Below are 14,033 nucleotides of genomic sequence, written 5' to 3' on the forward strand. Positions count from 1 at the left end.
CAAGGCTGAGTTTCGGGAAAGAGACTTCAGATACAGTATTAGGGGACCACTAAGGTCTATAGAAAAGCATCCAAAGAGCACCATGTCATGGGACCTTTAATGAAATGCTGCATAGAATGTGAAATAACCTAGTTTTGTTTCAAACAAGGCCCATGCACCCAAGATCCATCTCTATTGCATCAGGAATCATGAGAAAACCGAGAGACACACTGTGGAGAACCATGTTTGTGCTACTGGGCATTGGTTTCATCTGGTGTCTAAGTGTGACATATAACTTCCTGGTCTGTATCTTCCTTCCTTCATTCATTCATTCATTCCCGTAATACAAACATCAGTTAAATTAAGGTCACAACTGTTTGCCTTATACACACATCTGCTTACAATCACTACAGAAAAAAGAATGCCTTATCTTACCAGATTTTTTAAGTGTGTCTTGTCTGTCTAAACTGGTTTTAGAGCATTGTAGAACAGGAAGGCATCGGAGTGACCGGTCACAACAGACTGAGGCAGCATGGCACATTGAAGATAAAAACAACAAGGCCTGAAGGTGATAAGAGAGAGCACAGTGATAATGAGAAGAGTTGGTCAAGTGTGTGGGGGGGTGGGACTAAAACTTATCTGGGTGTAGGAAAATAAGCTCAACGTGCAACACACTCTCTTTTCTTCACATAGCCATTGAACAGTGAAGCCAATGTGGTATAATGATGGAGAATGGTGAATAGAGAATGATTAGGCTGCTATCTTTTTAATTGCACATTGTAGAAATTAGGAACATCTGTTCAATCATTCAGTCACAGTAGCAGTGGCTAAGAAAGACCATTCAAATGGGAGCTATTTATTGGAAGGGCTATCTTGGGGATGTAAAATTGAGAGTGAGATTGAGATAATAGTGGGTAAAAAGCGGTGAATTTCTTCTACCCTCCTGAAACAAACTCTTGCATCCTTAGGAATTGTTTTTAGAGATTTCTTGCCAATAGACATCACAACATCTGCTCCCTCTCTCTCTTAATTCTCCCCCACCTTTCTTGCTCGTCTCTGTCTCTCCTTTTTTCACTTTCCCTTTATATTCCCAGAAATAATGGAGAGTATTGTCAAGTTTGTGGATGAAATCCTGAACATGGTGGGATCCTCTGACGATTGTGAGCAAACTCTAAAGACAAGATTTTTTTTGCAAATACACGTTTATTATGTCACAGCTCTCAGTTAATATATCACTTTCAGTGAAGTGGCACTACATCTAATTAAAATAGGAATTCCCTGGTAATATTTGCCAACAGAATATTTCATGAGTATAAATTGTATAATATGGCTGATTGCTTCAACAGCTCTTTTCACATGCAAATCTCTTGAAAGCATGTTCAAAGCAGAGGGATACTTAGCACTACTCAAATTAACACTACAAACTCTCTCCGGCAGCCTCTCCCCTACCTCCCTTGAAGGACTACAAGAAAGAACTACAGTCACTCCAGATTAAAATGGAGGTAGAAAAAGAGAAAGGAAGGCTGATGGATGTGATGCTGAAGGAGCTGCGTTCTGATAAACTCCACCTGCAGCAACAAGTGGCTCACATGGAGAAACACCTACAGCTACAGGCAGAGAAGGAGGAGAAGAATGTCCAACAAGTCAAATGTGGTAAAACGACCCTCATGATCAAATTAAAAGCTCCCACAGTGGCCTGTTTTAACATGGAGAAACTCTACCATGACGATACAGTAGATATAGTCTAAAGCAATTATATCAGCAAATGAGTGATGAATTCAGATGTGTTGATATGAAATGTGTAGGCTTATTGAACACAAACATTGGCTACAACCACGTGATTGACTAAAAATAATAAGATATAATGTCATTCTTTTTGTCTTTTTTTAGTGTCTACTAATCCAATGACAAGTCCAAAATCAACAATACATTAGTCTGTCTCTCATTGCAATTGCCTTGCCCCTCCCTACTCAAGACATACAGTATATCTTAACAAATGTGTCAAAAATGTATAATTTGATTTTTTTTAAAAGAGGCTAAGTAGTTTATCAAAACAGCTGGGCACTGTAATTTTTTAGCAAATGTTACCCCAAATTGAGCAAATGTACTGTTGTTAGGGACTATTTTCAACTGTGGATGTATACGCGGTTGGTGCTCTGGTGAGTTTATGACAGCAAGATGGCATACAGTATGTGGGATCAAAATAAACTACAGTGCCCATGTTCATCATGATGAAGGAACATGTCACGGAACATTGTGTCGCTCGCTGGTGTGTTTTTAATAGTTTTTGGACAACAATTGAGCTTTATGCAGAGGGATAAGCTACAAAGACAGTACTTGTTGGCAGGATAAATATTGACTATGGATAAGATAAAACTTCAATTCAAAAAATCCCAACTATCCCTTTAAGTGCTTAAATAGCTTACACTACAAGGCAGCTGAATCTTGTGCAATTAGACTATTATATAATGAGAACTAAGATAAACACACTCTTTTTTGTTTTTTGTTTGTCTTTTTCATTCACATTACTGGCATTATTTCACACTTCATTCAGCAGGAAATTAAAACAATCTCCTCCAGCACTCCAATGATATCACTAATTGGACTCTGTAAGAAATAACTGAATTTAATGATGAAATTAATACATTTAAATGAATAGAGCATTTCTGAAAGGGCAAATGAGCTGTTGTCTTTTTCCGTAGATGATCAAATCAAAGAGGATGAAAATTGCCCACTGCCACCCATGGATGGATACCCACACTGTAAGGAGAAATTGAAGGTAACACATTTTTTTATCATTGTACTGGAAACCTATCATTGAAACCTCATTGGTAAATATTTCTAAGAACATATCACTTAGTAATTGTTTATTCAATCATGTTGTCAGCATACTTTGAAACTAACCAGTTAATCATGTTAATCTTGTGTTTCCCCTTATGCAAAGCACTGTGTTGATCATAATAATGTAATTGTTTTGTTGTTGTGACGTCAGTGGCTGGGGGAGATGTGGAGGACAGACCTATGCTACAGCAATTATGGGGTGAATGGGTCTCTGTGCTCCAAAATGATCTACCTCAGTGAGGTACCTAAGTGGTTTCAAGCTCTCATATCAAACAGTGTTAACACTGCCCAATGAAGACCTCATCACATATACAGTATATTGCTCATTTTTGTTAATGCAAAAAGATGTAAAAAGTGTATGGTTGATGCTGGTGTAACTGCCCCCTCTTTCTTTGTGTTGTGTTTAGATAGAGTCCTGGTGTCCTGTGCTTCCAGGCCGAGTAGCTCCACTGGAAAACTCAGAGGTAAATTCCAAATAATGCAAGACTGCATGATACTTTTGTGTATGTGTGAGTAAGTAAAAGGTGTGTATATAACCTTTGCCAACCCGCTTTACCAGAGTAGTGTTTCTTTCTGTTTCTGTCAGAACACACCCTGAAAAGGCTTTTCACTGTTCCTTTTAGCTCATTTTCTACATTAGTTGCCAACATAACCTGATGGCTACAAAGTCAGTCATGATAGGGGAGTAGAAAGTGGCATAATTGTTCAGCTCAGTTGGAAAGAGCAAAGATTTAATTTGTCAGTGCTAAAATGGTAAGAAGTCATCGTGTTGGAAAGGGATTCGGATGTCCAACCCAAATCTACAAAGCGGTAAATAATAAAGAATAAGCCTTGTGTTTTCTTTATTTTTTCCAGGCAGTGTCTGACCATGCAGTGGTACGGGAAAGTCTAACAGGTCTGTATCCATCTCTGGAAAAGAGAGTCCAGTTCCGTTGGATTCACCAAAGAATTCGTAGTATGGAAGACATTTGGGTCAAGGCTGGACGCTCTCTGTCAGCCAAATACAACCTCACAGATAGGAAAGCTAAACAGGTAATGTATACAGTACCTCTCCATTGTTTTAATTGTAATACTTATTGACAGTTCACTAACCCCGCTCCCTCTTAGTTACTGTTGCTATGCCTTCTGTTCTCCCATGGGACATACAGAGTTAATAATAGCCTCTTTCTGACCAAGTAGTTACAGGAACGTAGTTGTAGGAACAGTCAACTTCTAAACAGTTCTACTCACTACTCTCCCACAAAACCGGTTTTGACATTTGCATTCGCACTGGCCAAGTGGCCATGGGAACTGGTAGGAGGGGTAAGGGAGTGACGCACGCACAGAAACGGTCTTTATAGCGTCGTCACTTGACTTTAGCGCCAAAATAAAGAATAAACGGAGTTCGAACGGCGGCGTTTAAAGACTAGGTTGGAGTACTTAGCAGAGAAACACAGAAGACGAAGGCTCCAGCTTAATATGATCCTAATTAATATGATGGAAGAAGATGGAAGAGCAGAGCACAACAGGCAAACAAAACAACGGATAAGTTAAACTAACATTAGCAATTAGCTGGATGAACGAGTGATGTTTGTCTTATGAGTTAGCATACGTAGGCGAATTGCAACAGACAGTGAAGAATATGTACCGTTTGTGTTTCAGACGTTGCTAGATCACTAGGGTTCTTATGTGGAAAAGGGAAAAGACCCTGCCCTGAAGTAGGAGCTGAAAGAGTTACAGGAACTGCGGCCAAAGGAACTTAATAATCCCCGAATTGGTCCAGTCGGAACACGAGACAAAAAGGGTTCTAGAAAGCAACTTTGAGTCTTTGAAAAGCGCTATATAAATTCAATTTATTATTATTATTAGAAACGTTATGTTCTAGGAACTGCAAAAATCCCTCCGGTCGGAAAGCGGCTAATGATGATGGGTGGGCAGAATTCCCACTCAAAATATGAAGTCATTTTTTAAACAAAGGCCACTCTAATGACCTATAACGCAATAGCCTACTATGAAATTCACTTTTAACTAGGGTTGGGCATCGTTGGGATATTAACAATTCTGATTCCAATTGCGATTCTTTCTTTCGATTCTGGTTCTTATCGATTCTCGATTCCGATTCTTTGAGGGGCGGAGTTGAAACGGGTCACAAGCTTATTTCACAAATGAGAGGAAAGTTTTATTTTGATTCAAAGGTGGGTTGCAGTTTGACAGGGCTTTTTCAATGTAAAATAAAGCCACACTAGGGCGCCGCTTACTGTGCTCCATGGCTGCAACACAACAAGTGCCTGGCCGCTACGGAAACCAAAACTTGCGCATGTTAAATTTGGAACCCATGATCATATTTGAAACCAAAGCCTCCAAACGATTCCAAACGATTCCAATAAACAAACGATTCCACTGGAATCGTAAGTTTTGAAACGATTCCAAGTAGGAATCGGTTCTCGATGCCCAACCCTAGTTTTAACATAGGAAGAATGTGTGTACACCTACTCAAACAGTCTTTTTCCATTTCTGCTATTTCAATGTGAATTTCAATATGATACACATTTTTTCTTATTAGAGGATGCTTTTTGAGCTGGCTGCCTCCCTTTCTGCTTAAATAGAAATCATATTTGAGTGATACTTCAACCAGGAAAACAACTTTATACATGTGAACTAAATAATTAATAAAATGTATGAAACAAAGGAGTGAGAACATTTGTCGTTGCATTTTGTCCTTGGACTCCCCAGATTCTGGTACATCCCGGAGTAGTGACAGATGAATCGGGTGCTAGAATAGCAGAGGCTGCCTTCAATGGGGGCCCTCTTGGGGAACTAGTCCAGTGGAGTGACCTCATCTCCACACTTCACATCCTGGGTCACCATCTTCACCTTACTGCCTCCATACCCGACCTCAAACAGTGAGTATGCACACAAAAGATCCTTTTGTTGCAGGCTGCTTTCTTTCAGGGTTCCTGGTGTCATTGCATACTTACATATACATTTCCACTCATTCAACCATTTTTCCTTGTTATAATAGCTCTCTATGTACATCCATTGTGTTTCTCTCCCTCTTCTTTCTCTCCTTCGCTTTCGCTCCCCCCCTCTCTCTCTCTCTCTCTCTCTCTCTCTCTCTCTCTCTCTCTCTCTCTCTCTCCCTCTCTCTCTAGTTTTCTAGGGATTAAGAGAGGTGGCTGCCCAACTCATCATACAAAAGTGGAAGCAAACCTGATCTATACAGATATTATCGGCCTTAGACAGATTCAGGCAACACTACAGGCATCGTGGATCAAATACAGGCGAGTATCAGGTTTCTGTTCCTGATATTATTGTAATGTCCTTTTGAGTTATATGAGAGTGAGAGTATATGCACACATTCACTGTATTTATGCATGGAAATGCTGAAGCAAAAGTATACTTTAAAGGATTAAATTACATGCACTGATGTTTCAGCAATTGTAGAAGGCCCCATTTGATTAAGCCAACAACACTATCTGACAACCAGTTTTTAGACCAGAATGAATCAGTGATTTGCATAATTATTAAGCCTTTATTTGGCCATCCATTATGAGCTTACGTGTTGAGACATGTAATTTTCTATGGAGGAAATATTTATTCATAATTCAAATTGAAAGTCCAAAGAGAAATTGAAAATCCAAAGGGAAAACAAAGCAAGATCAAATTAAAAATATTATTATTATTTTTAAAATTTTCCATTTGGCTTTGGCTTGTTTCACATGATAGAAAATGATGATGTAAGCTAAACACAAACCACATTTCATGCAACAACCGTGAAGTTTTCATGTAGTTACTATAATTGGGCCCGTGTTAGTGAGGACTAGATTAGGACTGGATTCTTAACAGTGTGCTCCTCAGCAGTAAGCTCCCCCTGCTGCTCATAAGGTGCCTCTGCATCCCTTTCGTTTCAGACCCTCCCACCAGCCTTTGGGCCACGCCTCCTCATTTACATTGACATGTGTCAAGTCCAAATGAAAAGGCAATGTTAAATGGAAATTCAAAAGCCAAATATTAAATGAAAATTAAAATCCAATGTTAAATTGAAATTCAAAAGCCAAATATTAAATGAAAATTAAAATCCAATGTTAAATTGAAATTCAAAAGCCAAATGAAAATTAAAATCCAATGTTAAATTGAAATTCAAAAGCCAAATATTAAATGAAAATTAAAATCCAATGTTAAATTGAAATTCAAAAGTCAAATATTAAATGAAAATTAAAAGCCAATGATAAATTGAAATTCAAAAGCCAAATATTAAATTCAAAAGCCAAAGCCAAATGGAAAATTTAAAAAATAATAATAATATTTTTAATTTGATCTCGCTTTGTTTTCCCTTTGGACTTTCAATTTCTCTTTGGACTTTCAATTTGAATTATGAATAAATATTTCCTCCATAATTTTCCTACATCCATTACTGGTGTACAATATGTTGCAAACAGCGTACGTGATAGGACAGAATGGTGAGATATGTCAAATAAGAAGCAATACACAAATAATGTTTTAGCCTTTTTGTGTACTTTTCAAAATAATGCAAGGGCAAGATCACATGTGGCTTTGCCACAGACAAATAAAGATGATCCAGAGAACAATATGAGGTTAAAAAGACAGAAAATAGTACAGAGTGAAATGAAGATCTCATTCAGTGGAGAAGAAGTCAAGAGAAAAGGCCAGCAGAGAAGCGGATCGAAAGAATAGTATTTCGGGTAAGATTTTCAGGAAAAGATTCAGATTTAATAATTAGATGGATCTTTGTCCTTTTGTAAGAAAATGTCTGCTCCTATAAGAAATGATATGATTGTACCAAGAGGAATAACAATAAGCTAGAGTCTGAGACTTTAAAAGATGGTAGGGTTGGAAATAGTTGTGAGATAATAGATGTCAAAGAGGGCAATGAGATATCTGGCAAAAAAAAAAGGGGAGGAAAAGGTCATCGAGCAGGTTTTTGTCAAGTTTAACAAAACAGAAACAGAAAGGACAGATGATGTAAGGAAGGATGGATGGAGAATACTATTCAACTATTAAAACATTTTGGAAAATGGGACAGTTCAAATGTCTCCACCTTCCATATCCTCATTACATCGAATACAAAAGTATATAGATGAGGATATTTCTTATTGGTCATATTTATTTTGGATATGCCAATGCTAGTACTCAACTTTCAATCAAGTGACTTTTCGGGCGTCCAGTGTCTACATACTTTTGGCCCTGCATTCTTCCATCAGAAATATGTGTATGATGATGTGTATATACAGTAAATGTTTTTGTGAGTGTAATTGTGTACCTGTGTCTGTCAATAAGGTGTAGGATTCGTGTGTTGGATACTTTCGGCACTGAGCCAGACTTCAATCATGCAGATTGGGCCAAGGAGCACAACCTTAAGAGTCCATATGGCAGCCTGAACCTGATTCCAATGCAGTTCTACACCATGTTCCGTATGTTTCTGCTACTTCTTTAGCCAATCATGTGATTAAAGGGTAACTAACGTTTTTTTCAACCTGGACCCTACTTTCCTATGTTTTTGTGTCTAAGTGACTGATGGGAACAACAATCTTTGACATTGGTCCAGTATTAAGCCAGCTCGCTGCAGTTGGCAGCGGCGAAACAAGCAGTAGTTACCCTTTAACATGTTGCTTGATCTTGTTTGAGGAACACAAATGGCTACTTTTTTTTGTACCTCTCTGAATGAATGTGTAATCTCTTACTGTGTGCAGCTCATACACCAGACAACACCTTTCTGGGCTTTGTGGTGCAGCACCAGCGGAGCTCTGAAGAAACTGAGCGCTTAAAGTCTACCACAAGACAAAACCAGGCACTTGTGTATGGCAAGAGAGCCACGTTTTGGGAGGTAACAATTGACAAACATTGTAACAGCCCGGAAAAACTTTTTTCTTGGAAGTATGTGTAGTATCTGGACTTATAACGGACCTTTTATAAACTTTGTCTTAAGTTTTTGGTAACAAAGAAACTCGTATGAACTTTAGCCTACATTCGCTGGACACTTCTTTGGAAACATCTGGAAAGAATTAGGGATGCCCTTGTTGGCTTGGTTCCAAAAGGATGATAGCCATTGGTCAAAGTATTGTTTCCTCCCCCATCTATGTTACACACATTATAGAATATATACCATGTTAAAACAAAGAAAGTCAGAGGACCATTGGAGAATTGGGAAAACAGGTCCTCTCCAAGCTCTGCAGGGCTTGTACATGATGCTGATTTCTTTGATGTAAATAAACCTTTATAATCAAGAAACAGTGTCAGCGGATTCCTCTCCACATAGCATTACAGCATCGCTACCGATTACACCACATATGCAGAATATATTTATTACTTCAGGCACCAATATTAATTTGAGAAAGTATTAAGGAAGTATACAGTTGTAGTTAGTGAAATGGATAATGTTCACAACAGAAATTTGTAAAGTTGCCAAGTATTAAACCTGGCAGACAGGTTTTGAAATCAAGAGGAAATGATGAGGTCTCTTTTGCATTTTTGGGAACTGAATTTTTTGTTGCCATTATAAGCCTTGAAATTACTTTTGTCACCTCATTTGACCTTTTGCGAGTTTAGTATTTTGTGGACGTAGTCTGTGGCTGTTTAGTAGTCTGTTGGTTCCCCCTTTTTCATTTAGACATCCCCCATAAAATACACACTTGTTAAGGGACAGGTGTAATTTGTGCTGCATCCGTTGATTTTATCAGCAAGTCACCCTTTGATTCCTCTGCTATTACACTGCAGGGTAAAGGGGCATATCTGGATGTTATCCACAAGTACTTGGAGATCCATGGGACAGTCGATCAAAGTGCTGGGATTCCAGACTATGTGAAAAACCACGGCATTATCAGAGGCACCGAGGTTCAGGCCCTGTTGAGACAGAGCAAGGTGATTGTGTCTCCCTTGAGTTTTGATGACTTTGGCTTCTTCCTCAATTTAAAGCCTGCTGCTCTACTTGTTAAAAATAATAAGTCTTTTCTTTTTTGTCATTGAGATATTGTTTTTGTTTTATTCGTCTGATCTTATTTAACCCTAATAGCCATAATATGTAGTATTAAAGTGGTTTCCTATTTCTCATTTGATAAAGGTATATAAAAAAATTATATATCAGCTTTATAATGTGTTTTTTAAGCGCTACTGAAAAACTAGACCAGTGACAATTGATAATGTAGCTCATTCATAACACAGTTTGAAGAAAAATGATTTGTACAGGTCATTCAGTAAAATCATTTATCCTTCTTCATGAGAAAATTCCTGAATAAGATTACCTTAAGAGACATTTTTAAAGTCATAGATAGAGTCAATGCTTTTTATGACTGCCACAGGATTTGTATCAGTATTGAACGGGGGACTCTTAAACCTTGGCCCTCAGACCCCCCCTTCCCTCGTTGGGAAAACAGCAAACTATCAGCCTAGCTTATTGTGTCCTTTCTCATAGTACTGCAAAAGTTAGTGAAAATACCAGGTCTGAAACAAAAATGTAAGATGTTAGTCCAGTCTTAGAAATGTAACGAGCAAACAGCACAGAGAGAGAGAGACTTATCACAAAAACAAAAACAGATGATTTCTTAAGCAAAATGTAAATCCTTCTCACAATAATTGCATAGTCACACAAGCTGTCTGTGTGTCTACTTGAGCAGAATATGGTGACAAATACTGGGGATCCAAACAAATAGGCTTACTTGACGAGGGTAGTGCTGTCTAAAAAGTACTGTGAATGGAAGTCTCAATGGCTCCTGTAGTTTGAATTTTAATGATTGATACTCTCTCTCTCTCTCTCTCTCTCTCTCTCTCTCTCTATCTTTCTCTGTATGTGGAAGGCTTGTGAACATAAATCACAAATATAGATTGTACAGTATGAAAATCTGTTGCATCTAACCATCAACTGAATTCTCTGAGACCCCATATAGAAGTAAGAGGACTCTGAAAAGTTATGTTTATAAGCAATTCCCATAAAATTAGGAAAAATCGTCTTTTTAAAGCTATTATAATGGGCCTGGGGGACTGCTCAACAATAGCACATATTCTGTATATGCTTTAAACACTATGTAAGCAGCATCACACTTCAATTTTTGTGTCCACATTTTACATATGCAAGAACATTATGGATGCGTCATTTTTCCTGTGATTCAGCATGTCATGTTAACATTTGCAAATACTGATACTTGTAATCTGAAGATCTGGACTTGAATTGAAAATAAGTCAAACTCACAAAGTTGTTCTTAGTGTGGGTCCACACAGCATGAGTTTGTAATGAAAATCCTCCCTGTGCATGCTGTTAGAGTAGGAACTGAATTGATTATTGTCCTGGAGTTGGCTGCCACCGTGTGGTGACAGTAAAGCAGTGCGTGTGGTTACCATATACATCCTGACCTTCATGGAAATTCTAAACTGTTCTTTTATCTGTCGTCTGTTGAAGGTTTTTGTCGGATTGTCTTTCCCATATGAAGGCCCCGCCCCTTTGGAGGCCTTAGCCAATGGCTGTGCTTTTCTGAACCCCAGGTTACACCCTCCGCAAAGTAGGTTGAACACCGAGTTCTTCAAGGATAAGCCCAACATCAGAGAGGTGAAAGGCCCTCATGTACACTTTTACATGTGTAGAGCCTAGAAAAATCTCTTTTTACTTCAATCAAATAATCAAGAAATGCAATAATGTCTGTTGACCCAACATGGAAATCAAGCTACTGTCTTTACCAATTAAAAATGATGCCTGTTTTTTTGAAGATATAAATTAATAGCAGGTACACCGTATGGTTCAATTTCACTGTTGGTGTTGCAGGTGACATCCCAACATCCTTATGCCGAGGCCATAGGAGAGCCCTACGTATGGATGGTAGATATGCACAACTCCACAGATGTGGAGAGAGCTCTCACTGCTATCCTCAATCAGACTGTGAGTCTACATATGGTCTCACCCACTGCACAGTGGAAATATTCTCAACTTGATGAATACAGAACCGCAGTTCGTGTAATATCTCTAATTGTAGTTTTGCATACACATTTCAGATTGGGCCCTACCTTCCCTATGAGTTTTCCTGTGAAGGGATGCTCCAGAGGGTCAACATCCTGATAGAAAAACAGGTTGGAGGAATGTTGGTTTATGGGATGGGATTTTGCAATTATTATATTATCATTTTCTTCTCATCTTTACCTCAGGACTTCTGCAATAGTACAGGGAGCTGGCCCCCACTGAGTGCACTCCAGGTTGTGAAGGCAGAGGCGAAGACTTCCTGTAAACAGGCATGCCAGAAGATGGGGCTGATCTGTGAACCTGCATTCTTTCCACATCTTAACAGCGCTGACAATCATGCCAAGTACGTACTCACATGGTACTTTGCATACACATGAATCCTAATTTACTTTCATCTTTTTCTGTGTATAAAACGTGATTTGAAATGTGCTGTATTCAGTGAGAAAATGCTCCCACCTATAAAAAGAAATGCACTTAAGCAATATCATGCATATAGTTCTGAGTAGAACTATTTTTGTCATTTTTTTATTTTTAATTAAGGTAATGCTACAGTAACAATGTCTGCATAGACATGTGTCTTCGGAGAGTGGTCTGTTTTTGTTGTCTGCATTTTTTTGTTTATTTTCTTATGATAATGTTCTCTGTATATCTGCTCTAAACTCAGGTCAGTTTTTTGTGCACTAAAACTAAACAGCAAATTATCACTGACCTACACGATTCACTATGCAGTCATAACAATTAGAAGGGGGTCAACAAAACTGAAAGTATAAACCTTAATCCACCCAGTTTACTTACCCTTTTTCTGTTTCTGTCTCCTGTGAACCTGAAAAGCACTCCACAAATAAAGGGAATGGATTCCCAGTTCCCAAGTCATCTCTTTGATGTGCTCTTAAAGCTGTGGTTGGCAATATGTTTTGGCATTTTTGGGCAAAAAACTCCATAATAATCCTCCAGCATACTGCACCTCCTCTTGGCTCCAACAGCAAATTATCACTGACCTACTCGATTCATTATGCAGTCATAACAATTAGAAGGGGGTCAACAAAACTGAAAGTATAAACCTTAATCCACCCAGTTTACTTACCCTTTTGGAAAATTCACTTTAGTATAAACATTAACATGTAATAAATATTATAGTTGATATTTTTTCACCATACAAGACAAAAATCCCACAAGCAAAATTTAATATAACAATGGTGTGCACAGTATACAGTTTTACAGAAACATTATAGCCAATAACTTCAAATTAGTCAGATATTCACTTTTGGCAGTTTTTTTTTATATTTTTTATTAAATTGCTCTTCAATCATTTGGAGTCTTTTTTTGGTAGGAAAACAAATATTCAAGGTTATTGTGAAACGTATCTAAGCTGTCACAGCTGACACGGGAAGCCTTTTTTTTTGGGAGGCCAATTTTGGGAATTTCAGCTGGTGTCAGAGTTAAAAAAACAGGGGGCAGAGCACATGGACACGTTGGACAAAATCTCTTTTTATGTAGTCGGTAAAAAGAAACGAGCCCGGTGCTTTTTTTCCCTGATCCGAGCCTTTCTCCTCTAAAGCTTTGTACAAGTCCTGATAGCTGGGGTTGACAGATCTTACCCCAGCATTTACCCCAATTCCCAAAACACCCATACCTGAGTTGTAAACATAATTTGAATGTTGGAGCTTGCTGAAGATGAAACACACCTTTACAGGCTTGATTCTGAGCAAGAGTCCCGGTAGTATGGACTGCATTCACATCCACTTCCATCTGTAAAGTTGAAACTCTCCATAACTATTTGAATTACATTCTTTATGATTTGATACATGTCTGCTGATTATTTTTCTTGTTTCTTTTTTTTCCCCAGATATGGTATAGATTGTCAAACATCAGAGATTTCTGACAGTCACTTGGTGTTTCCAGCCTACAACAGCAGTAGTAAACACTGTGTGCTCCAGTCCGACCCCCTGCTCTTCAGCTGTGTGAGATCAGACCAGTCCTTGATTCGCATCTGCCCCTGTAGGGACTACATTAAGGACCAGATAGCCTTATGCCAGGCATGTATCTAACTGCTGGATAGAAAACAATATGTACATGAATGTCAATAAAAAATATTTATATGGGTTTTATCTGAAGGTCCTGACTCACAACTCACAAATTAATAGCTCCATAGACTTCGGCATCCTGACAAAGGCACAAAAGCAAAAGGTCACACATGTAACCTGGATAGGGCAAAACCACCGTTTCATACAAAAGGGCCAGTAGGACTATATAGAGTTTCAGATTGAGTATT

General features: G+C 38.4%; 1 protein-coding gene across 1 annotated transcript; it reads left to right on the forward strand.

Annotated features, from left to right (window-relative positions):
• The first annotated feature begins 1,078 nt into the window (after nucleotides 1-1,078).
• On the forward strand, nucleotides 1,079-13,809 carry LOC114563683 (alpha-1,6-mannosylglycoprotein 6-beta-N-acetylglucosaminyltransferase A). Its single transcript, XM_028590478.1, has 16 exons — nucleotides 1,079-1,139; nucleotides 1,417-1,632; nucleotides 2,682-2,758; nucleotides 2,972-3,061; nucleotides 3,228-3,284; nucleotides 3,676-3,852; nucleotides 5,533-5,702; nucleotides 5,952-6,080; nucleotides 8,098-8,231; nucleotides 8,511-8,644; nucleotides 9,535-9,678; nucleotides 11,210-11,356; nucleotides 11,570-11,683; nucleotides 11,797-11,871; nucleotides 11,947-12,104; nucleotides 13,608-13,809. Exons 1-16 carry the CDS (start codon nucleotides 1,079-1,081, stop codon nucleotides 13,807-13,809), a joined length of 2,085 nt encoding a protein of 694 aa, XP_028446279.1.
• The last annotated feature ends 224 nt before the right edge of the window (nucleotides 13,810-14,033 follow it).

Source organism: Perca flavescens, chromosome 11 (genome assembly GCF_004354835.1).
Source record: "Perca flavescens isolate YP-PL-M2 chromosome 11, PFLA_1.0, whole genome shotgun sequence".
NCBI lineage: Eukaryota > Metazoa > Chordata > Actinopteri > Perciformes > Percidae > Perca > Perca flavescens.